Below are 27,076 nucleotides of genomic sequence, written 5' to 3' on the forward strand. Positions count from 1 at the left end.
GCCGACCAAATATCGCGATATTTTCCAGTTTTTAAAATCGCGCGAGAATTACGATATTTCGGCGATATATTTGAAAATATCGCGCGACGACCTTAAATATCGCGGGTGAAAGTGAAAACAATACGCGCAGGCTGTATAAAGCGATTTTTGGTCTTTGTGAAGTCATTTTGGTTTTTTCTGAGCGCTGGAAGGTTGCTGCCAAGGAGGCCCGAGGGTTTGAAGTTTGAACGTTGAACTTTGAAGCCAATATTTGCCAATACAGGTACGTATCAGCTCACAAATTTGGTCTTCGACAGCAGATAAGGCTTGTTCCTTTCCAGCTTACAAACTCAGATTCTTGTCAGTGTGTTATCATTGGAAAACTGCCATATAAGCATTGCCGATAATTGCATAGCAATCCACAGTGACTGGGATCAATATATAATGGCATATGCTCGTCCATCTATAAACAATGCTTTTGCAACCTAGGTCTTGCAGCCCTGTTTCAATAAAGACAGGAAATTTCAAATTGCAGCATTGCAAAAAAAAATTCCCATAAATCTGCGTAAGGACAGGAAAAAAACATTGTTTTAGATTTCTATAAGACCATTGTTACCCCATCTTACTCTGGTTTGAAGAATGAGATTCCAGATGGTAAATGATTTTTAACTATTAAAACCCTGATAATGTTCATTTGTGGGTACTAGTGGGTATTGACATGGCACTAAACCAACACTTAAACAAGCCCATGTGGCATCGTTTTGTGGCCCCTGCAGCTGGGAACACACAAGGGGTCCCAAATTGTTATGTTGCATCTGGAATCTCCCCAACCGGTGGGGACCCCTTGGTATTCCCAAGTTTCTAGCACACCAAAGTCCATGGTCAAGGTTTGGTATTATGTCCAACAAGATGTCACCAATACAAGTCTTTTTCATTGTATTATACAATGTCCGTTGATGCTACAAATTTTAATTTCAATTTCAAATTTTCTCTTTCTTTCTCATGTTTTTGTATGCTTGAATCAAAATTCTATTAATAAATAGTTACGTCTATTATTTGAGCACTAGTGTTGAGACCCCAAAAACCTAGACGAGTGATTGTAAACTCGAATAAAAAACATCAATTGGAATTTGTTTTTCTATCTGTCAACAATTTAATATGAAGTCCCACATTTCCAAACATGAACCAGTGACCTTTCTCTTTCCAATTATGTAATGAAGGACCTTTATCACCACAAAATAAGTTGAGTTGTAGATAATTTCCCTTACTAAGCTTCATAAAATAAGCTTCGAGACTTAGAAGCCCACACCACTAAACCAACCAAAGCAAGCAACACCAAGATGAAAAAGCTGTTGTCTGAAAAGAGAATAATAACAAAGAGGAACTATTTTTTTCTGTTAATATGTCTGGTCTCTATAAATACATTCTTCTGTTAAAACTTAATATGTCTTGTCTCTATAAAATTTAAATACATTCTTCTTCCATGGTTATGGACCATAGTACATCCATAATACATACCTTGAATAACATATATCTAGCATATAAAAATGAAAATTTCACTTTACATTATTTCAGTATCAATTCATCAATTGAGTCACTGTACTCTTTGCCAAAGCAAGAATCCCAACTGTGCAGAACTGCCTGGGAATAGCTCAGCCTTGATCCCAAAGCTCCCAGTATTATATTGCACTTACAGTCAACTTGTATTACACTTCTATTCAGCATCAACACCATCTGCTATAGATATAGGAGAGCATAGCTCCATGCCTAGCACTCATTATTTGACATTAGGTGCAGAGGCAGGGTCAGGGCCTTCTACTACTAGGGGCAGGCCTGGCAAACAGCCCATCATGTTTTCCCGTAAAAGGGGGAGAGGGCAGTAGATAGATAGCTGCTAGTTTTATTTGTTATGCTACATGTAACTCATGATGATGAGATACTTTTATTATTATATGTGATGTTATTTTGTATTGGTTCTCCACATTTGAGTCCTTGAATGGACAATTATCAGGGATTAGCACGATTTGGTATCGCCTTTGATATATCATTTCTATTTGACATCATATATATCAGTGTTTTCTTTATATTTATGTGCCAATGTGTTTATTTCATGTTGTTATTGCTTTATATGTTTAAAAATCTGAAAAAAATGAATATATTATGCATTTTTTATGCTTGCCGATATTTGCCGATATTTTGCCAATATTTTCGCCGATATTGCCGATAAGATATTTTCTGGACCCTCGCCGATATTTTCCCGATACCGATATTATCAACACTGGTAAAATCTATTTAGTGCTGGTTTCCTTTCGTGTCTCCCAAACCAACTGATTCACAGTTGGTCATCCATTTTCCTATAGGGTCTACCCCCCTTAGCCGTGGGAGACAGGCTTAAACGGAGAGATCGGGGATCAGGGTGACAGCCCCCGGTCTGAGCGTTGTCGTGACAATCTGTGCGACAACATTTTTTGGCGCCGTTGCCGGGGACAAAGTTTTTTCTGTCCTTGGTTTATTCGACATTCATCTTCTCATTCCTCATCATTCTCTCATCTTTCTCATCTCACGTTTGAGCTGGCAGATTCAGCCTTTTTTGGCTTCATCTCATCTTTTATGCCATTCATTAGCCTGTCAAACGGCCAGCATTCTTTGGCGTGTTTTGATCTTTTCATCACCTTATCTTTCGTCATATCAGCAACTTCTCTTCGATTCATTTCTTGTTTGGGTGGCGACTCCACTCCATTTTCTTATTTTTCCCAGACAAGAAGCCTCTCTCATATCTACTTGTTGCTTGCTTTTTGGATCTTAGAATTAGATTCATTGTTCGAGTGGCGACTCCACTTCTTTCATCTCTTAATTTTCTTGAGCAGAAATCTCTTTCTATCATCCATTTGGTCCCTTATTATTCATCATGGATTATTCATTTAAACCATGTCATTTTACTGATAATCTCCATGATTTTCCAAAAGAGGCCATTTCTAAATTATTTTTGTTCTCAGGTGGTGATTCGGTCGCTGTTAAACAGCATTTAAACAAGTTTACTTGTGTAATGATCATATATTGTAGACTTACTCAATATAATCATGAAGATGTCAAGATGCGTTTATTTGTCCATTCTTTAAAGGGTGATGCTTTGAACTGGTTTAATAGTTGTCCTGAAGATTCCTTCATTTCTTTGCAAGACATTGTTGATGCTTTTAAAGATAGATATGGTGATCCAGATAGCTCGCCCTGTGCCCCTAAAATCGTGCAACAGAATGAAAGTAATCTTATAAAAGGTTCAGCTGTCGAAGAAAGATTTCAAGACAATGCTTCATATCAGAATTTGCCATCCACTTGTAGTGGAAAAGTAGAAACAAAGTGTAAAAACAATGTTAACAATGAAAAGGAAGATCATAAGCAAATTATACAAGATCTATTGCTACTAGTAAGAAATATGGAGATAAATCAAACTAATTAGGCTAATGATGTGAGAACTTTATGCACTCACCTGAAAAAGCGTAATAGGGAGATGGAGATCATGCAAAATCAACATACTAAGGAAATTGAAGCCATGAAGATTAATCATGACACAGAAATTAGTTTTATGCAATGCAAGATGTCAAGCTTAGAGGAAAATATGACGACCATGCAAGCAAATCATAAGAAGGAGATAAACTCTATGCAGCATTGCTTGATGACCATGGAAGAAAAGCATGCCAGGGAAATCAGTGCTATAAAGGTTGAACACTCTAGTCAGATAGACGCCATTAAAATACAGTTTCAGAAATTTCAACAGTAGTCGGAAGATGAAGGAAACCAGGAAGAATCAATAGATCAAGAGCCTTCTCATCTGCTGCAACAAGCTCCATCTTACTATGAGGAGGTCATTGGTTCGATTGAAAGGTGGTTAATTGAAGGTGATCCAGATAGAATTAAAAATGATAAAGATTAGATGCAGGATAAAGAAAGACATGTCACGCATATCTTACATACTTCATCTAATAACTTTGAAGAAGAAAGTTCCATGTCATCAGTGATGCAGCCTGCCAGGAAGAAAAAGTGCAAAAGAAAGAGAATGAGAAGAAGATTTGATGCATCAGACGGCCGCGTGCAGCTTGATTTTCGGATAGGAAAAAGTCCTACCATATGTAGAATTGGACATGGCACATCTGACAAGCAGCCGACAAATTTGCCTGAAAGCAGGCAAATGCTCAGTATACACTATATTAAACACATCTGATGCCATGGGGCATCCTTTGTATTGTATTTCTAACCCTACTCCTTGTCATTTCAGTACTTTCATTTCTGTTTTAGGATTAGATTTGCTTTTCTAGATTAGTTAATAAATGAAGAGCTTATATCTTTCCTGTGCTTAATGTTATATGATGATTTTTGGATGGATGCTACTTATGTTTTGTTGTGTGTTGCATGGGTGCAGATTTTGGATTCTCACGTTCCTACAGTGCAGCAACGTGTCCCCAAGTAGAGCCAGATGTTGACCACTACCGGTCAACTACCCATAGCAGTACACCCCCTTTTCTTTGCAAAAAGGGTAGCGCTTGATCGACATGTCCGTGCCATTCTACAGTCATCGACAGCTTGATCAATTTATGTTGTAAACCCAGTCTCCATGTATAAATTGTAAATAATCTTAGCAAATATGAGTCATGTATGTAAATTGCCTAGGTGGACCTAATTTTCTAAGTGATAATCTACGTTCCGGAAGGTTTTTCGTCTCACCGATCCATGATCGGCAGAGTTTTCCTTCAGCCTAACCCCAAAGCCGGAATGGATTTTTTCATTAGAATCTTAGGAGAATCCTAGTGTGTTAATCTGCTAGATTATAGTTGTGTCGCAGAACTGGGTGGTTTATGAGGGTCTGTGTCAAATGGGTTCTCCCCTTTGAGATGTAAAGTTGTAAAAATCATGATGTAAAGTGTCTTGGGGGTTAGAAAATGTTTTTAATCCCTTCATAAGTCCTAAGTCCTAGGTCCTAGGTGATTTTTCCAGAGGCTAAGTTCGAGGATCCATTTAAAAATAAACTAAAAAAATTAAAAAAATTGAAAAAAAATAAAAATAAATAAATAATAAAATAAAATAATAAAATAAAGTAGAAACTTAAAAAATAATAAAATAATATTTTGAGTAAATAAATGCAGAATTTCAATTTTTTAATGCATTAAAAATTCGACGGATGAGATTAAGAGATATCTTGATCCTCATCGACGGTCAAGATCATTTTGACATGGATCACTCGAACTAGCTGTTGGGAATTTTTCCTTTAAATAGGGTGTTAGGGGTCATTTGACACCAAAATTTGATCTCAAAGTCTGGTGCTAAAGAAAGCTCTCTTGTAGTCGTTTTTTTGTGCAATAAAGAAGACTTTGGGGTTAAAAATCTTGCTGGTGTTACTCTTCTGAAAATGCTGTAAGATTGTTCTATTTTTTCTGCATAATTTTATTTTTAGCCATTAATGATAGCTTAATGAAGATTGATCTAGGCACAGGTATCTTGTCTGATCTTTGGGGTTTGAATGATAGTTTAGATTCTGAAATATAGTGGCAGGTATCTCCATTTGATCGGGGTTTCACTATTGTTTTCTCCTTCTATGTTGATGGTTGATTTTAAGCTGTGCAGGAAATCCCTTTTTTCAAATTACCGGGCGTTAGGGGAAGTTCTCGGCTGAACCAGCCAACTCCCGGGTTGTGTTTTCTGAAAGAGCCCAGCCAGTTCTTGATCCCGGGCTTATCATTCGAAATATTTTTTATGAATGCATGCAGGGTTTTCTAAAGCATTTTACATTAAAATTAAATTTTGATAATATTACTGTGATTATTGATAAATCTGGCTTCTTAAGAGCTTTCAGTTTGTAAATACTGTAAATTTTTTTTTGCTGGGTTTAGGGTTTTCAGTTTTTGTTCTATGCACATATCATTTTTGGGTGATTTTTCATTCCAGGTTGCAGGGTTTCTGAAGATTTCCAAGGTTTATCTGCGCTGTTTCGCTGTCCAAGGGTTTCAATTTCAATTGTTTTTCGGGTCCGGAAGAAATTTTACATCGGTTTCATTGATATCAGCTTCTGGGGATTGGAATATTTTTCCAAGGACTGCAAAATCGTTTTTCAAATTCCCGAGCTATCCTCAGCTGCCAGAAATCTGCATAAAAAATAAAAATAAAAACGCAGCTGCTTCTTCTTCTCCTTTGCTGTAATGCTGCCATTCACTTGCTGCATACCCATACTGCATGCGTCTATACCACAACTCCCTCTCTCCCTCCGTTCATTCCAAAACTCAGCCATATTACACGCTGCTCTCTTCCATCTGCTCGCTGTCCATCAGCTCTTCTCCACGCAAATCTGCAGTCAACAACACAAACAGTTCTGCGGCCGTTTATCTCTGCCCTATCCGTCGCCCAAGCTCATCCATCCCTGCATCATTTGATCCGCAGTTACTGTTTTCCTCAACACAGCTCCTCCTTTGGCATTCCGTCCACCTTTAGCAATCAATTTTTCCTGCGTATCTTCTCTGAACCTGCATGGTAAACAGAAAAATCGATTTTTTTGGGTACGGTTGAGCTTGTTTTTGATACGTACGACGGCTTATTTCCGGGCTAGGGTTAGCGTGGTTTTGTTTTCATTATCTGCATTGATGCATACATTCCTTAAGATCTATGAACACATTTTTTCAAATCCGCTCCAAAGCTGTCGCAAGCACCTGCAAAAATTCAAGATTTTCTCTCTGCGTCCCTCATCGAAGGTACGCCGCCTCCTTACCAGCTCCAAAACCTGCAGACGCATAACATAACAAATAAAAATAAAAGGCGTTCGATTTTTTTTTTTCTATGATATCGTGTGGCTGTAAGCTTTAGAGTTAATGCCGTTGAGTTTTTTTTGTTAAGCGTAAGTCTGTATGTAATTCGATGTTTTCATTTTTATTTTCTTTTTGTTTTATTTAAAATCAAATGAAAATTTTAAGTTAGACTTTCATTCGGTTTAGATTTAGGTTTACAAAAAAAAATAATAATAATAATAAAAGGGTTTAATCTTTTTTTATTAGACTATGGTTTAGATTTTAATTTTTTTAGGTTTTGTTTTAAAATTATAAAAATAAAAAAAATCATAAAAAATATAAAATATAAAAAAGACATAAAAAATTCCTTTTTATTAGACTTTAGATTTAATTTTTTCTTAGTTTAGTGTTAGAAAAGATTAGATAGGATTTTATTTTTAGGTTTTAAGTTTTAAGTTTCAAAAAAAAAAAAAATTAAAATTTTAAAATCATATAAAAATTTATAAAAATTATAAAAAAAGGGACTCTCTTTTCTTTTAAAGTATAGATTTAGATTTTTAAGTTGCATTTAGTTTGAATTATTGTTTTAAATTTTTGTCTGAAAATCATAAAAATATTTTGGAAATATATTGCCAATTTCAGTCTTGGCTCGGAAATTTCTTAGGTTTCATCTTTTATGCTGAGGCTAAAATTTTTGACGTGGGAATTAGTGTTTAATATGATTCAATGTTCATCTGAGGATTAACTGCGTGAATGTGATCTCTGGTTAATATTTTACGTGATTGTTCAAAGCACTTTATCTTTCGAAATTTTAAATTGCTGGAGTATCATTAAGCCGTTAAGCATTTTCTCGCATTTGATAAAAGTTAATCTTCGCTCAGGCTTTGATGATAAATGATTGCTCTTAATGAGTTCATATTTCTGCAGCATCTGATAATTAAACATTAACTCCACAAGGCACTGGTCTATTAATTCAGTAAAATCTATTTAGTGCTGGTTTCCTTTCGTGTCTCCCAAACCAACTGATTCACAGTTGGTCATCCATTTTCCTATAGGGTCTACCCCCCTTAGCCGTGGGAGACAGGCTTAAACAGAGAGATCGGGGATCAGGGTGACAGCCCCGGTCTGAGCGTTGTCGTGACAATCTGTGCGACAACACCTAGCAAGGGATCGAAGGTGGAGAAGGGAGAAGAGAACGTAGCCCTTGTAGGTAAAGGAAAGGCAGAGAAAGGTCCCAGTCAGGGAAAAGACTCAAAGGAGGAGAGAAGAATAAGAAAGACATGTTGAAGGTCAAGTGCTTTAGATGTGGTGAGTTTGGTCACTACATCACCCAGTGTTCAAAGAGGAAGAAGGGAAAGAAGGGGCAACATATAACAACTGGGACAGAGATTGATGGGTCTACCTCTAGATTAGAGGAATTCACATTGATAACAACAATATCTCCAGATGGAGGAGGAGCATGATGCTTTAGAGTCTAGTATGGGTAGGGTCCATAGGAGAGCACTAGGAAGTCTAGATTGGATCTAGTTGTTGTTCACATGGATCAATACCTTTGCTACAGGGGCCACAGTGTTAAAATAATAGGAGGATTAAGGGGCAATTAGATATTGAGGGACAACGCAGAGGTAGTTGCTGTAGTATACCTAGGGGGAAATAATATGGGGTACAAAGGGAGGTACCCAAAGGAATAATGTAATAATGGGATGGGCCATAGTAATAAATAAGGTGGTTAACCTGTATCATGTAAGGGACCATAAGTAGTTAGTAATAATGTAATGGGCCCATGGTATTAGATAGATGTAATAAAACTTACACATCAGATGATGAGCCTTTGATGATCGACAATCAAACACAAACAGAGGCTGAAGCAGAAAAGGTTATAGGTGCTGATACATTAGATGAGGGCTTAGTGGTTGAAGTAATATTGGAAGATAAGACACCACAGCAGGCACCACAACATGCACCAGATAACAGTTAGGCTCCATTAGGTGGTGAATTAAAGAAAGATACATCATTGGTTAACACTTCAACATATCGCCACCCACATCACCCCGCAAGAAAACAACCAACAAGATGGCAATGAATTAGCCACAAGGACAACAACCCCCGCATGACAGATAGAGAGGAGTGAAGATCCACCTACTACACATCAACACAGAATAGCTGTCACAGTCAACTTCCATCTCAAGCGAGCGAGGCACCAACGAGATCGAGGGTTCACCTTTTTCTTGGATGGCTAGATGCACGTGCATGGTACCAGTGGACTCCTCTTTTGAGTAGATCTTATTATTTGTGTTCTTCCCATGTTTTGGGGACGAAACATGTTAAGGGGGGTGGAATGTAGTATGCCTAGGGGGATAACATGGGGTACAAAGGGAGGTACCCAAAGGAATAATGTAATAATGGGATGGGCCATAGTAATAAATAAGGTGGTTAACCCGTATCATGTAAGGGACCACAAGTAGTTAGTAATAATGTAATGGGCCCATGGTATTAGATAGATGGTATTGAGGGAACCATGGTAATGACCCATGGTATTGTATGTATGAGGCCTCTATAGAGGCTAAAGACTCCCCATTGAGAGATGTCAAAGAATATTGTATGAACAGGCATATGGCTTGTGGAGTGTTCTCCTTCCTTAAGGAGTGAATGTATGGTGTTGCCCTACCTTAAGGGTTTTGATCAATAAAGTGAAGCAATATCTATTCTATTTCTATTTGGTTATTTCTTGGGTATATTTATATTTTCTTATATTTTCAGATCAGATTTATAACAGTTGCAGTCAGGTACGTAAAAGGCAGTTGCAGTGCAGAGCGAGATGTAGTAAGAGATCCAAGGGACAGTTGCAAAGCCAGTTGTAGTGACTCAATAGATCAAGAGAGATCGAGTTTTCAGTTGCCGTTGCAGGAAATTCGTGTAATTGGTGGTAGTGCGAATTGGCCAGTTGCAGGTAGCAAACACAATTCCAACCAGAGAGAGACTTCATGAGAGAGTTTCCATCTAGGAGTGGCAGTGCGAATCAGCTAGTTGCAGAGTGAAGGTGTAGTTCCAACTAGAGAGAGACTCCATGATAGGGTTTCCAGCCCAAGAGAGATTTCCAGTTCTTATTCAGAGGTAGATCATGGTTAGTACACACAGTGGCAGTAATAGCAACAACACAGTAGCAGTGCAGAGGCATCAACAATGTGATATCAAAGATTGATTTAGTTACAGTTAGTAGCAGGTGGATTAGAGTAAGCGCAACAATTGATGGAAAATGTTTACCAGATTGATCTCTTTACAGTGATTTCTAGTGACAGGGAGTCAGACCAGTTGAGATGTGAACAAAGGAGGTGCAACAAAAGCCAGACATCAACAATGCGTGACAGTCCAACTACAGTATGTTCATCAGCTGGATAGTGGATAGTATAGTGGAGAACACCTTCTTTTCTAAGAGTGAGTGTTAATTTTTGATGGATATGGTATATGTATGTGTATTTATGTATTAATTAAATCTTGGTATTATTTTCCTAAATATTTTTTTGAACATTTTTTTTTTTTAATATTTTAATTTATAAGCATAGACGATATATATCTCATCCATCTGGGCTTTGTTTTTTTAATTGTTTTTAACATTGTATTGGGCCAACTTATTCCACGTGTCATGTCAGCATTAAGCATGGACTTTATGCATCTCCCCCATAATGGCCTGTAGAATGCACCTTGCTTCTTTCGGTGCAGTAATTGTAGGGTTGCATTCTGAAGTGCATGTTACTGCAGTGTCTGTAACAGTAAGTGCATTGTACTACAAGTGTAAATGTATGCCATAAATATCAGGAATGTGCCATGCTGGAGGCTTCCAAGTTGCAATTTAATTGTTGGATTACTGCAGCTGCGACATGCTCCTCATTCCACCATTAATGCAGTTGCATCATCATATGTGCATAACCGTCTAATATGCCATAATAAATGTTGCACAATGGCAATGCTAGTTTAAAAGAGTGCTATGGACAGATATACATAAATGGAGAGAATCTGATTAACGCTTCAACAGATATATAACTGGTCTAGCCAGAGGTAGGTTGCCCAAACAGACTCTGTATCACACTCCCTCAACTATGCCATCACTTGGGTAAATCATTTATAGCATCATTGTACAGTTATGGTGGTTTAACCACCTAACATTAACATTAACATTAACTGTGTGTTGGTCACATGTTACAAACATCTAAGGTACACTCCACATGTAACATATGTACATTGTATGATTGTATACCATCACATATATAATTATTTGAGTGTTGACATTATTCCAACATCCCCCCGTAACACAAAAATATTCTAACACAAAAACCACATGCTTCAACATTAACCTTTGGTCACCCTTTTTTAAAAATATTTTTTATATATAGAGAAAATTATGTCCATTAGCATACCAAAAAAATGAAAACTGAAGGGTATATACAATGAAATTTATACCCTCCTTTTTAATGGAACTAAAACAGCTATAAAATCAAAATAAGAGGCACGGTCTATCAATTTGCTCATCTTTTGATAAGGAGCAAGTCAGACTCAACTATAGAATCTGTCCTCTTGCCATTCTGAAACTCATCCTAGTGTTCCAACTTCCCACTACTTGTCTACCACCACTCCCACATTAAAAGTAGAATTGATTGCTTTATTCGGAATTGACCTAGATACGCCATTTGTCTCACATTGAAAGTACAAACCGTAGCTTGATGTTGAACTGATGCCCTCAAATGTTCCCTCCACTAGGAGAGCAGCCTGAGACTCTTACCTCTTAAGCAATTAGTCATCCAAGCTGACGTTCAAAACAATAAATCATACATATGTCAATCACAATAACAGCATCACTCTTGTACAAAATTGCATAAATTTGTCCTGATGCTACCATCTAATGCTGCCATACTCATACACTGGGTGTTTATATGCCTGCTCTATGGTGTTTGTTATCAATTAATTACCATTGCCACATTAATTTTTAATATATCTAAGGTTCAAGCTTTACAGAAAATGAAAAATATTCCTTGACTTGTTGTTTAAGTGGTAACACGCAATAACGTGTTACCACAATATTGTTAAGAATCATTTTGTTAGAGGGTCAAAATAAATGTTAATGGTCGAATATAAATCATAGACTAGGTAAGAAGGTAGTAAGAAATATTTCCCTAGATAGGCGAGAACTTAGCAGGGACATTATCCTTAATCCCAATTTTGACAGTCAAAGAGAATGCTCAGAACACTTGGCATCGTTGTCAGCTGCTGAACTAACGTTGCATCAATTGAAGGTTGTGTTTATATGTGAAAATATTTGGGTTTATCACTTGAAATCTTTATTAACCACTTTATTGACTTTTTGTTATCACTTAATCTCTTCAATTGTCATCTTTTCATGTGTGCTTGGGGATTTCCAGATGTAAGTTTAAGGTACTTTTCTAGGTATTTAGCCGTTTTTCTAAATTTAGTCGTCCATGGATGCAGGGTAGTGTGAACACACCAGGAAGTGGTTATGTCCTCTTGCATCATGTCATGGGAGAAACTAATGGAGTTCGAGGGATTTGGTCGTATGTTTCTGATACTTACCTTAGTGGATTGTCTATCAAGCACATTTTCAAAATCCTTAAAAGATCATTTACAAACTTTAGTGTTTAAATGATCAGGGAGGAAATGAAACCCTAAGAGAGTGAGTACTAAGAGAACAAGATTGCTATACTAGGGCCAAGAACTAAGGATCATGATCACAATGTCTTGTCTTATGTATAAATGCAATTTAAATAAGTAAATACTTCTCTTTTTTAAAGAATAAATTATCAACAAAACTTGGTTTGTTGGTAAGGCTAGGTGTTATTATTCCTTCATCAAAAATCAAATTCCCAACACACTACAGGATATTAGATCATATTTTTATGCAAAATCTGTGGTAATCAATATATAAACGCATGATAGAAAAGGCACATTATAAGCTTTTATTAAAAACACTCTTATCCCCAGATTTGCTTGTGCAACTAGAGGAATAAGATGCAGTTAGATTTTATCATGCTAGCTTCATTACAGATGCATCCAGTTTTTTCACAGTGATCAGAGCTTGCGACAAAGTTAGTTTCATCAAATTATGAGAAAATGCTATTTTTATTAGCTCTCCTCTTTTAGGGGCCAAAGTTCCAAGGCCTGCATGTTAGAGATATATACATATTCTTGGTCCTTGTGAGCTCACGATGCCAATGAGTTGGTTTCAGGTGAGAAAGATCATATTATGATGTAAGCAAAGAATGTTCTTCCAACTGCAGCAATACTTTAATAGGGTATTCATCTTGAACCAACTCATCCATATAGATGGGAAAAGAAATCTCATGCTAATCGCCATCCTCATAAATTGATGTGCCTTCTCTTCTTCCTCTTCAACTACTTTTCCAATAGAATCTGAAGTAGAAAGAATTTTCTCTAAGCTCAGATTTTCTATCAAATTCTTCTGGTTTCAATCACATATACTACTTGAAGAAAGAGACAAATCTTTCTGAGGTTCAAGGTCTTCATTAACACTCATAACTACATCTTTTAATTCCTCATTATGCTCAACAAAGAAAGAAATTGAAGAAGGCATACTATGCACATCATCACATACCATTTCTTCTGCAGGATCAAAAGACGAGGCTGCTGTATCATCATGCTCTTTCTCAAATAGTCCTCCTCGTTATCACACAAACTCACACTTATTGAGATAAAGGCCTGAAGCTTGAGGGCTGTTTGAGAGCAACTAAGAGTGAGGGCACGATCACCTCACCAACTTTCTTCTTCACTTCAAGCCAGCTCTCCTCCTACTCAAGGGGGGCTTCCCTAGGGTAAGATTTGCTAGGATTTAAGGAAATGAGTATTCAAGGTGATATGAAGAGTAAATCCAAAAATGGTTTTTTGAAAGAGTTAAGGGAATAAAATGATGGGAGGACTGGAAGCTAGTGCCTTTCCATTAGGCATATGTGGTCAACTAAGGTTCCTCTTTAGAATGTACAAGTGAACGCAAGACTGATAACTAGGGTAATCCACTAGAAACCCTATTTGATCCATAGTTACTTCATAATCTTCAAGAAGGTCAAGGGGAAGATTCTCCACTAGAATCCCTACAACATCTTTGAGAAGGGATTTATTCAAGAAGGTAGAAGAGGGCACACCACCATTACTAGAGAAGAACACCACATTTACAACCATTCCATCAAATCATAAGCAAAGGCATTCTTCCATTGAGAAGCATCTGCAAGAAAAAGATAACACTTTCGAGAGTGCACTCTAGCTAGCCATCCATACCACAAGAACAAGATAAAAGTCTCCAACAAAGTTTCAGAAATGCTAAGGGATTTCTACCCCAATCTAACAATGAGTACAAATGAGGAAGTGCATCTCTATTTATAGAGAGATGCTGAACTTTCTTTACAATAAAAAATTAATATTTCATGAGCCTATGGAGAGGTAAAACATCCTCTTCTCTAATCAACAAATCTAAAATATAAAAAGTGGTCAAGCCACATCTACAAAAATAGCACCCCAAAATTGGGGTATCTTTCAAAATGGGGGAAATAAGTGTGGCTTCAAGGTGCAACATTGGCCTTCAAAGGCCCTCCAAAAGATGTTTCCTTCAAGAAGTCTTCAAAACATGTGAGCAAGTCCTTTGATCTTGTTGATGTTTTGGGTAGCATCAAAAGTATTCTCATGTGTGGAGCAAGTGCGCTAAGTGATAGGGCTTTGCACCCATAGACCCATGGTATTCTGATGACCCATGTTATAGACCTGTTACTCACCAAAAGTGGGTGACCCCTAGGAGACACTTTTCTCCTGTTCATCTCTTCCAGCCAACACTGAGCAACCAACAACCCCTGATAGCCACCTTGTAGCTAATGTGACGTGCCATTCATATCTCCGCCACCTGTATCAATCATATGTCTCCTCACCCATTTGCCAAGAGCACATGTTGGAAGGTGGGCTTCTGATCAAAAGGTACTTTATTCATTTTGCAATTGGGTGCTTATGCTTGTTTGTATTTGGGCATTTTGGCATGGATTATGGTGTAACTTGGAAGGAAGAAAGGTCTTGGCTATGATCTTGTTCCCTCACCTTAAATGGGGGGTTAATTTTATATCCTAGTCCAATGGGACCTTCCCTAATGGCCCAATGGTTATAGTAGGGGCACTACTTGGGAAACCATGATTGAGATAGCGTAGTCCCATCTTTCCCTCTTCCATACTTACCACTTTCCATCTTACATTATAAGCCCCTATTTCACCTCGCTTCTTCGGGTTCAACCGACCATTAGTTTTCTAGGATTTGGCACTCACGCATCTTCATGCCTGGGTAGGGTTTGGAAGTGTACCCTGGGAGGTTGATGTAGCTAAAAGAAACAAAAAGAGCCTATGATGGCCATAAGAAAAACAAAAGAAAAATCAAAATGCAAAAGATGACTGGGACTTAAAAATTAACATGTGGGCAAAAACTAAGCATGAGCTCTACCTCACTCGTATGGCCATCACCCAGTTCTTGGGCCAATGTTGCCCTATCTCATAGAAGACAAGGAGCCCTTGCATGTCCCAACCCCTGATGGATGATGAATTGCCCCCATCCCAAAGGTGATAATAATTGTTATGCATCATACAAAACAAGCTCCTATTCCTTGAGCTATGAGCAGTAATACAAAGAAGAAGCAAGGAAAAGTAAAAAGCATATTAGAGGGGTGGAAAAACAAAGGTTGAGGTAACTCATGCATCCATGATTCTAGTATGTCTATAAATCCCTGTAACACACCTAGGTAAGCCTATGATTTTTTAGATAACAATGGTATGTTCTATGCTTAGCACAATTACTTCAATGTACTTTTAAACAGCTCAATGGCAATATCCAAATTAGTTTCCAATAACAATCACATTAACCATAAATCACATTGAGAGTAGCTGTAGATAAAACATAAAAAAAACGCAGAAGGCATGCCGAGACAAGAGGACACCAGATTTGGCGGATGCCAGGGAAAAACCCCAATGCAGGGAAAACCCTTTGATTAGTTCTTCTTATTATTATATCAAATGTTCAATAGAGAGTACAAAAAGTCAAAATTGACTTGCCAAATCAAAGTCAAAACAACCCTGTCAAATTTGCAGTCAACTATAGTCAAACTCATCCCTAACAAAAAGTCAAAGATGGTCAACGAAACTGTCAAACTTGCCTCTTTGATCTCAGTCAACCTTAGTCAAACTTGGCCTTCCTTGTTGGTCAAAGCCAACCCAAAACAGTCCTTCAAAGTCCAGTCAAATTTAGTCCAAGGAGAGAGAAAGTCTGCTGTAATTTTCTGCAGTCAACGTTGGTCAAAGTGCTCAGATTTTCTCAATTTCTGTGCCCAACAATACGGCCTAGAGAAACAGAAATAATCCTCCAAAAATCGTAGTCAATTCTGGTCAAAGAGTCCCTAGTTAATGCTGGTCAAACTTTGTCAACTCCTGAAATTTTCAGCCTTGTAATTCTGTCCAGAAATTCGACCTCCTTTGCCACACGTGAGAGAGAGAGAATACCCAATAGCTGTATGGACCAATGAGAGAAGGAGAGAGAAGAATGTGTGAGTGATGACAATGCCAAATGAGGTGAGAGGTCACTTGTATTTATACAAGTCGTTGAGGGTGAAGCGACATGTCCATTTGGACTTCATGGGCCTACATGATGATGTGGCCGACCTGAACAATTTGCACATGTGTGGGCATAAATTAAAAAACACAATTCTGCTTGTCCAAATTAGACGATCTTTATATCAATTTTGGTCCTCATAAGAAAAGGAATTTAATGCAATCATCATCTTCATCAAATGAGTTGGCCCAAGGTGGAATTTGGCCCTAGTTGCCAATTTTAACACTCCCTCTCAACTAGGGAGAATTCCACCTACCAATCCTGTTAGTTTTTGTAGCATTGGATTTGTTCTAGCCACGAAATTTGGTGGAGAGGCCAAAATACACGATATCTCCAAAACCCAAAAAGAGTTTCTGGAAATTCCGCCTAGAAGTGTCTCAATTAGATTATTAATCGATTTTTAAATATTTCCTAAGTCTAAATTTTTAGGGAATACGGTTAATTAATCAGTATTAATTGAGATAAGGTGAGAATCATCTAGAAACTCACACAGATCAATCCAGAAATGATCTGAGCCATTGATTAAGATTTAATCTTGGCCGTTGGAGTCCCAACAGGAAGATATAAGAAGGGATCGATGTGGTGATGGAGAATACACCAGTGCAGATACTCAGTTGCCCAGGCAGTTTGATTTTCTTAGAGAAAAAGATTAAGTAGGGAAGATAGAGCCAGAGGGTGAATAGCAGGTGACAGAGCGAGTAGCAGCATTCCAGGTGGAAGTATTCCAGTTTCGGGAAGAGGTAGTCAGAGGAAGGACGAATTCCCTAGAGGATCTGCACAAGCATCGCGCAAAGGGTGATGCAGAAGACTTAGTGTGAGGCTAGGGAGGCAGTGTCAGTGGCAGAAATTAGCTGTGGGGTGAGAGAAAATTCTCACAATAATTTTGCCAGTATTTTCCTCAGATTAGATTGCCGATATAGTGTCTAAATCATTGTACTTAGAATTGTTGCTGAAGAATAATAATCAAACCCTCATCTGTTGCACCGGTTTTCCCACATTGAGTTTTTCCGAGGACAGTTGTCCAAAAATAACTGTGTCAAAATTCTTATGTGTGTGTTAGAATTTCTCAGTATCCAATATTTTATTTTCCTCAGTGTTTTTATGGTGAAAATTGTAGTTGTGATTTTATTAATTGTTTGTCATAGCAAATATACTGCACAATTTAATTTACAGTAGGAGAATAATTTCTAGTTGCTGCAATAAATGAAATTTTCACATGGTATCAGAGCATAAGTGATCTGTCCAAAGCTCAGAAGCGAAAGGAAAGAATTTTGTTTCTCAGGAGGAGCAACAGACCGAAATTCTTGAGGCAACGCAGTTCATTGCCCTGCAGGCCGAGTTACTTCAGAAAGTTCATTTTTTTCTTTCAGCGTAGGAGGCAGAAAAAGTTTGAATTTCCCAGATCAGTGATTCCAACAGGCAGAGCGAGTAGCTGCAGCTCAAATTTTTCTTTGAGAAAATTCTTGGTTGGACACAGAGGGTTTTGCTGCAGTACACAATATGGCCATGGATCAATGTGATATTCAGGGAGCTTTAGAGTTATCTTCCAAATTGGAGGATGAATTTGCTTGCTTATTAGGCTCAACTTCACAAGGTGTCTAGTATATAGACAGTGAAGCGTCAACTCAAATGACACGGGTTAGATAATATTTTTCTAGCTACAAGGAGGAGCAAATGGAATTCCATATCATGATGGGAAACAGAACTAAGTGTTCTCTGGTAAGGAGAGGTATCGTCAATTTTCAGAGGGAGTTAGGAGTAGGCATCAGCGCTACAGATGTACTGCATGTGCCAGGATTGGGTATGAACCTGATTTCAGTATCCCAACTACAGGATAAGGGATATGATATTCACTTCGTAGGGAAGAGAGTATTTATTAAACACTCACGCTGGAAGAAGGTAAGACAGATTGGAGTCCAAAGCAACAAATTGTACAGGTTGCAGCTCGACGCTCCAATGGCACTATAGGCAGTCACAATAGCGGTGGGAAGGATCTAAATGAGTTATAGGAGAATGGGACATCTACACCATGGAGCACTCAAGATGCTCAAGGAAACAGTTACAGGAGTTCCAAAACTTAGCACAGAACACGATGATGTGTGCAGAGGATGCGTACTTGGGAAGTATGCTAAGGTAGCATTCCCAAGGAATGAAAATAGAGCAGAAGGCTTGTTAGGACTCATACATTCATATATTTGTGGCCCGATGTTCACTAGAGCTCTTGGTGGTGGTTAATACTTCATCACCTTTATTGATGACCATTCCAAGAAAACTTGGATTTACTTCTTGAAGACCAAAGTTGAGGTCTTTGGTCGCTTTAAAGAGTTTAAAGCCCTCGTGGAGAATGCGACAAGGAAGAAGATCAAGGTGCTTTGCTCAGATTATGGTGGAGAATATATTGATAAGGACTTCACAGATTTTTGTGCGAAGGAAGGCATTAGAAGAGAATGGACATCCCCGTATAATCCACGACAGAATGGGGTAGCCGAGTGAAAAAAACAAAACCATAGTTGGGGCTGCAAAGGCTATGTTATATGACTAGGATTTGCCCAGGTTTCTATGGGCAGAGGCATGTAACACGACAATGTATATCCAAAACAAGACTCCTCATAGAGCTTTGGGGAAGAAAATGCCAGAAGGGGTCTTCACAGGTAAGAAACCAGAAGTTAGTCACTTCAGGATCTTTGGTAGTTTTGCTTATTACCACGTGCCAGATGAAAAGCATACCAAATTGGATCAGACTACAAAGAAGGGGCTTCTTAGGTATAGCGAAAACTCAGAGGCATAAAGGATGTACATTCCTAGCAGTAGGAAGATTGTGGTGAGACGAGACATGAAGTTCATGAAGGACCGAGCTTTCAGGAGATCTCGTGAGATGCTTGAAGGTGATCGAAATCAGTCAGTAGAAGCTCCTTTGGTCTAGCAGTAGGGGCATCCAGTGGGATCAACAGGAGGACAATCACAGGGATCGAGTACAATGACTAGTACTAGTATTTCCTTACGTGCAGGAGATCCGAGGAGTTCTCAGCAGATGGAGCAGTAGAGGCAGGATGAGGAGGTGCTGGTTGAACCTCCCACCACTAGTGGTTAAGCCAGCAGAGAGGTTCGTCAGACATTGAGAGATGTAGAGGATGTTGAGAATTCAATAGGGCAATGATTATGATTAATTCTCTTTACTTGATAACTGCTTGTGGTTCCTTTTTACTTTTTAGCTTTGTTGCTTATTATTATATGTGTGAAGCATCAAACCGCTACCAAAAACAAGAAAAATGACACAGTATATATGCTGCAAGACAAGGCCAAAACCTCTCCTCTTGAGAGGAAAACCCTTAAATCTCTTCTCTTCCTTATAGATTCTTCAATTGACGAATTCCATGACCTTAAGGCTGAGACCAATGCCCTCCAAGACCAAGACCAACCTCTTTGGATGATGTGCCAACTTCGAAATAGTCAAACCCAGTCAAATATCTTCCAATAGCACCTTTTTGACCTCTTGCTGTAAGATTTTCGGCCTCCTATCGTAGATTTGAAATCTCGGCCTCCCAACAACTATTGTTGCCACACGTGGGAGCTTCGATCTTCTTCTAGAGCCCTCCTTTGACCTTCACTTGCCTTTCCCTGACTTCTGGAGCTTAAGAGTGACCCTTGGTGACCTTCGCTTGACCTATTTGCCTCCTTTTTCTCCAAGATCGAACTTGAAGATGGATGCCCTAGGTTTGTTGCAGAAACCCTAGTTCTCTTTAGCACGTGAGAGAGAAAGATAGCCCAAACATAAATCTCCTTCGTCCTTCTTCTTCTTCGCTGCCTCTTCCTTCCTCTTCCTTCGCTAGAATGAGTGATGAGTGAGTGTGCTTCAAGGAGGACGAGTCCTCTTCTATTTATAGGCTTCTTCAAGGGTGGACATGGCTCTTCCTTTAGGCTGACTTGCCAACTGCTAGACCGACTTGGTCTTGGAGGGTATTCTGACACTTTTAAAGACAAAAATAATTTTCTTTACAAGTTACAATGTGGCCAGTGAGGTCTTCAACTTATGACAATGAATCTTTTGAATTCTTGACCTAGGACAAACCCTAGAAGCACTCAATGTGTGCTTGACCTATAAAACAGAAAACCTTGAGCATGAAACCCATGCTCCAAAAATAATAATAATAATTTTCTTTTATTTCATAATTTACAAGAATCAAAAATACATTTCATACTTATGAAGACCGAACCTAGTTACACATTTTTCAACACTCCCTCTTAACTAGGGAGGTATTCATAAGAGGTACATGGACATTCTCAATCTGAAGAGATCTCATAAGAAGAGTTGGATTGGTAACCCATCTGTCTAGCATCATATCAACCAACATTGTCACATAGCAAGGCCTTGACTAACAACTCTATCTCTCCACAAGATCAGAGCACAATGTTGGCGAGACCAATGATTTATAGACACCATCATCATTGTCTCTCAAGGTACATACTCCACTCGAGTGTTCACCGAGTATGACCTTCTTTGGACTATTCTTGTCTTGGATAGCTAGTCCTCAAAGAATATCGGTCCACGACTACTCTTATCTTGGATGCCCTACCTCATCCTCAAAGAGTATCGGATGCTAGATGGTTACCCAATCCTCCATTCTGTCTTCCCAAGTGAAGACAAGAATGATGTGCCTATCTCTCCCTCTCAACTAGGGAGGATATATCAACCAAGCCAAGCTTGTCTCTCAAGTACACAAGCTTCTTGTTAGGAAGAGATTTCGTTAATATGTCAGCTACTTACTCATCAATGGAGATATATTGTAGCTGCAACACACCATTTTGTACTAGCTCCCGAATATAGTGATACTTGTTGTTTATATGCTTTGTCTTTCCATGAAATACTGGGTCCTCAGACAAACGTATACAACTGGTGTTGTCACAATGTATCACTGTAGGGTCCATCAGTCCTTCGAATAGGTCGGATAACAACTTCCTTAACTAGACTGCTACTTTTCTTACTTCACAGGCTGCAACATATTCAACCTCAACACTACTTAAAGCAACAGTGTCTTGCTTTCTGCTCATCCATGAGATCATAGAGTATCCCAAACTAAACCATCCTCCCATAGTGCTTCTTTCATCCTGCTCACTGCCTCCCTAGTCAAAATTTGTATATCCAGTCAGGTGGACATCATTCCTCCTATCATATTTCAGGCAGTAGTGGATAGTTCCTTGTAGATATCTCAGTATATGTTTTGCTACTATCCAATGATCATGCTTTGGCTCCACTTGGAATTGACTGAGAATGTTTACTGCAAAACATGTCTGGTCGAGTATTCACCAAGTACATCAGTGAGCCAATCAATTGTCTATATTTGGAAGGATCCACAGGGCTTGATTCAAAACTCCTTAGTCTCTTCAAGTTTGTGATCATCAGAGTGGTCATAGGTTTGCAATCCATCATGTCAAACCTCTTCAACATCTTGATCACGTACTTTCCTTGACCTAGATAAATTTCATCAGGTCCTTGCCAAACTTCTAGTCCCAAATAGTAATGCATCAACCCTAGATCCTTCATGTCAAATTCTGCTGCTAGTTGCTTCTTACATTCTTCAATTCAACCTTCTACACCTGTTAAGAGAAGATCATCTACATACAGAAGAATGATTATAAGTTCTCCATCTATAACCTTGATATAAAGGTTCAGATCAACAAAACTCTTTGTGAATCCTATTCTTTTTAGGGATGCATCCATTCTAGCATGCCATGCCCTTGGTGCTTGCTTGAGGCCATATAATGCTTTCTTCAATCTGCAAACATATGCCTTCCTGTCTTTAACTTCAAATCCCAATGGTTGCTCTATATAGACTTCCTCATCAATTGTACCATTTAGAAATGCAGTCTTGACATCCATTTGATGGATGTTCCATCTCATCGATGCTGCTAGAGAGACCAATGAACGAATCGTTGTATACCTCGCAGTAGGAGAAAATGTCTCTTCGTAGTCGATGCCTTCTTGTTGAGGGAAGCCCCTAGCCACAAATATTTCCCTATACTTATCTATACTTCCATCTGCTGCATGTTTGATCTTATAGATCCACTTGGAAGTCACCACAGATTTGTCTTCAGGCCTAGGTATAATCTCCCAAACTCCATTCTTCATTATAGATTGATACTCTTCATTCATGGCATCCTTCCATTCCTGATGATTGACAACCTCTTCAAAAGTAGATGGTTCTGCTTCTATTAGTTTTGTCATGTATGCAACATACCTAGAATATCTCTTGGGTTTCTTGCTTTCTCTAAATGAGCCTTTCACTGCCCCATGACCTTTTGCATCAAGTAGTGTAGATTTCAACCAATTTGGTCTCTTTCTTGATTTGAGGAGGACCACAGGTTGAATGGGTTCACTGGGACCCTCATCTTCATGATGAGATTCTTCTTTTTCCTTGTTAACTTCTTCTTCAAATATTGGAAGTTCTTCGTGTGAAAATTCTATCACTGCAGCAACTGATTTACTTTTCCTACTTATTTCACCATAAGTTATTCATGAAATTACTTCAATAAACATTAAAATAAATACTGTTGCAAATATCACACAGTAATATAGAAACAAACATATGCACAAGAATCAACACATTGACACAGTTATTTTGGACTAATGTCCTCGGAAAAACCCAATGTGGGAAAACTGGTGCAACAAGGGAGGATTTTATTATTCAGCAATTTTCTAGTACAACAGGTTGCCAAACTGGCTTACCCACAGATAGACAAATTTTCCAGCACTTCTTCTGAACCCAACGTCAGCCCTACTGACCTCTGCGTGACCTGAAACCCTTTGCGTTATCCTGTTGAGACACTGCGCAGCCTCTCCGACCTTCTGTGTCACTCTTGCAGCCTCTGCGTGGATGACGCAAGCCCTGCTAGCTCTGCACAGTCTCTGCTGCCTCTGCGTGGCTTTCTCTGGCCCTACGTTTGCCTTTTCTGCCTCTGTGCTGATCTCCCATCTCTCTGTTCCGTACTTGATGCCTCCTAACTACTCTCCAGACCACTGGTTCAATTTCTCAGCAAACCTCGCTCCAGAAATTGAACTGACTGGTTTCCCTCAGTGTGTCCTCCAAGTGACCCTCAAGCCTCCTCTTATACTTTTCTCGTTGACAAATCAACGACCGAGATTAAGTCCCTAATCAACGGCTAAGATTAGATCTGGCTTGATCCATGACTTTTGGACCATTCTAACACAGTTTTATATTAATATACATTAATATTTTATTTTCCCTAAGTTTAGACTTACAGACTCCATTAAAAATATTAACTATTTTAATATCTCCCAAACTGTTTAGAATTTGCCCAAACCCTTTATGGGTATGGGAGATCTCATGTGCTTTAGCCTCTCCACCAATGTTCGTGGCGAGATCACATCCGATGCTACCCCAAATCAACACTTCGTCATCAGAGTCCATGGGAAGTTCCTTAGATTTCTTGAATGCGATTCTAAGATACTCAATTTAGAAAATTTAATGGAACTGCTACTCAGAGAAACCCTAATTCTTATTAACAAAATTTAACAAAAATTGTTATTAAGATTAAATAGAGAATTTGAAATCTAATTATTCATCTGATAATACTTACTTGGAATTCTGTCTGATGGTGTTTCTGACAATTGCTCTGGCGTTCTATGGCTGAAAATTTGCTCTGTTGTGACTCTTGCTCCCGCTAAGTTACCAAAACGACCAAAACCACCCTGCCAAATTGGACACACCTTCAGTATCCAACTCCAAAGTACTTCGAATTCGAGGTACCTTGGTCCCCCGTGCCCAAAATTTCAAGAACAACTGAGCTCAAACTTTTTCTTATCAGTGGCATGGAATTTCCTCCTCTGTAATTTTCTTCCTCCGTCAAAATTTCCCCCTTCTCTATTTTTTTGTGCATGGATAAATACTTGTCTTCAGGCGGTCGTTGCCTTCTTCCATCGCCCTTATCCAATTTTATTCATTAGTCATCTTGTTACGTGTTGCCTCAAGGCATTATACGCTAATATAAAGTGGAGGATGAATTTTAAAATTTAATTTATTTTATTAGAATTATAACATTTAACAAATGAGTCTTAATACATAACCTTAATTTTTAATTTTTAGAATAAATGAATAGTTGTCAATTGTTAGATATATATAAAATGAATATTTAAAAATAAATATTTGTACATATTTACATTAAGGGGATTGAAAGTGTTAATTTTACTTAGTAACTTTATAATCATGAAATATTTAATGTGTCTTTTGGAGGTGTCGAATTTTTAGGCTTCCCTTCTTAAATAATTTAGTTATTTTGAATAATTATTCAATAAGTATACTAGTGCAAGATATGCGATGTATGCATATGTAGCTATCATATGCATACATCATATACATGCTAATACTCTTTTTTCTTCAGAACCAAAATGGGTCATTACAACGATACTCGTCAAATATGACATCTCGACTTACTTCTATATGGTGTCCTTCCTTTGTCTCTACTTCCTCATTGAAGCTTGAACTCTTCGACAACTGACTACTGCTACGATAGAAAATCAAATTCTCCAAGTGACTTAGTTGTGTTCTCCATCACAACATCGATCCCTTCTTATAACTTCCTGTTGGGACTCCAACGACCAAGATTAAATCTTAATCGATGGCTCAAATTATTTCTGGATCGATCCATGTGAGTTTCTAGATAATTTTCACCTTGATTTAATCAATTTTGATTAATTAACCAATTTTCCTAAGTTTAGACTTGGGAAACATTAAAAAATTGGGTAATAGTCTAATTAAGTCATCTCTAGGTGGAATTTCCAGAAACGCATTTTGGGTTTTCGGGATCTCATGTATTCTAGCCACTCCACCAAATTTCGTGGCCATAACACATTTGATGCACATCTTAGCCAGGACTGTGTTGTCTCTAGCGCTGCACATCTTGCCACAACACCTTGTCTCTAGATCACCTCCTGTCACGCTGCTGATGTCTGGCTGCGACAACCATGCTGCATATGTGTTGCTGTTGACATTACCAAATCTGCATCTGCACTACAACTCCCTCTCATCTGTTGTCGTTGTAACTGCAATTACTGCAATTGAGAAGCATCCAAAATACTCAATCATCTGTGTTTAGTATGATGCATCTGCCTCCCGAGTCTCTGACTGCTACTAGCATCTGCACTGTCTTTGAAGAATCTGCGTTGTTGCTACCTGTGCTACTGAGCCACCTGCTCTATTGCCAACACTACACTGTGCTCCTCAGCGTCTGATTGTCGCTAGTGTGCAACTGTCACTCTAGTACTGCTTGCATCAACTACCACTGATCCATCATGCTATTGATTATTGTGGGCCCCCATAGCTAGGTAATGATCCATGAGGTGGACTGTTCAAGGACCCTGCCCAATCTCTGTAGCTCTCTGGGGATACAACTCCAACTCACCCCACCTCACTCCTGGAGGTATGGTTGCCATCATCACGAAGTCTTCCTCCAACCTGAAGGACAACCTATATATCTCAGCTTGTGTTGCTGCCTAGTCCTGTTTCTCTTCCTTGCCCTTCTTTCTAAGAGGACACTGGGCACTGTAATGGCCAAACTCGCCACACCTGAAGCACTTGACCTTAAATAGGTCCTTCTTCGTCTTCTGCTCCCCTTGCCCCTAACTGGGACCCTTTGATGTGAGGGCCACATTCTCCTCTTCCTTCACACCCTTCGATCTGCTGCTACTACTGCCGCTTATGGAGCTCTTTAGCAGAGCTCGCCTCAACTCCTCCTACTATAAGGTAGCCCACATTATGTACCATTCTGGTAGTGTGTCTCTGCCCAATATATTTTGGACGAAGACTTGCCAATCCTCCGAGACACTGTTTAGTGCCAACCATGCTAGCTCTAAAGGTTGAGCTGTTGCCCCAATAGTTGCAAGCTGGTCTCGGACCTCCAAAATCTTGGTGAGGAAGGGATATATGCCTTTCCCCTTCTGCATCCTGTTGCATCTCAACTTTTCTTCCAGGGACATCTTTAGCTACTTGAAGGTACCCTGGTATAGTGTGGAGAGAGCATCCCACATCTCAGATATTCATCATAGCTGCATCATGACGAATCTCAAGTGTGTGAATCTCAGTCATAAGGAAGACAAACATTTGTAACATCAGTAAGACCCATCTCATATTGTCTCGTAAAAGAAGAGGAATCCACAACCAATGGTAGGGGAGATCAACCCTCCAAACCCTACTAGTCTCGAAGACATACCCCATAGCTATATCAATAAGACATCCATCTCATCATATCTCAACATAACTCGATCATCAACTGAATAAGAAGAAGAATCATGATCGTCATCAAGTCATATCTCGTCTAAGTTCATCTCTGCTCATTTCCATCTGTTGAACAATCTTGAATCTAGAGAAGAAGAAGAATGATCTGGCATCATAGGGGAGCTCAAGCTACCACCCTCTATCCAGTGACAATGAGGAAGGTCCTATAATACACTCTCATTTCATGTCCTCAACAACGTGGAAGGTCCTATGGGACACTCTCACCCTTCTCATCTCATCATAGGGGAGCTTTGGATACCACCCTATATTGAGCAATAAGCGAGATACAACTTATCGAGCAAGGATCACAACCATCCCATTGTCCAATCAATGGGCGAGATACCACTTGCCATGAGAGGTAAGGATCACATCCATCCTATTACCTAC

General features: G+C 38.8%; 1 protein-coding gene across 3 annotated transcripts in view; it reads left to right on the forward strand.

Moving 5' to 3' along the window:
- LOC149257456 (FAD/NAD(P)-binding oxidoreductase family protein) overlaps window positions 1-27,076 on the forward strand; it is a 398,477-nt gene that overhangs the window by 194,271 nt on the left and 177,130 nt on the right. For all 3 annotated transcript variants that reach the window (XM_089414323.1, XM_089414320.1, XM_089414317.1), the window contains exon 7: window positions 12,228-12,310. In XM_089414323.1, coding sequence (XP_089270449.1) covers window positions 12,228-12,310 — 83 coding nt within the window. The remainder of the gene's footprint in view (window positions 1-12,227; window positions 12,311-27,076) is intronic.

This window comes from Pinus tabuliformis, chromosome 6 (genome assembly GCF_031772625.1).
Source record: "Pinus tabuliformis cultivar Carrire ecotype Pingquan chromosome 6, CPIR1, whole genome shotgun sequence".
NCBI classification, from domain to species: Eukaryota; Viridiplantae; Streptophyta; class Pinopsida; order Pinales; family Pinaceae; genus Pinus; species Pinus tabuliformis.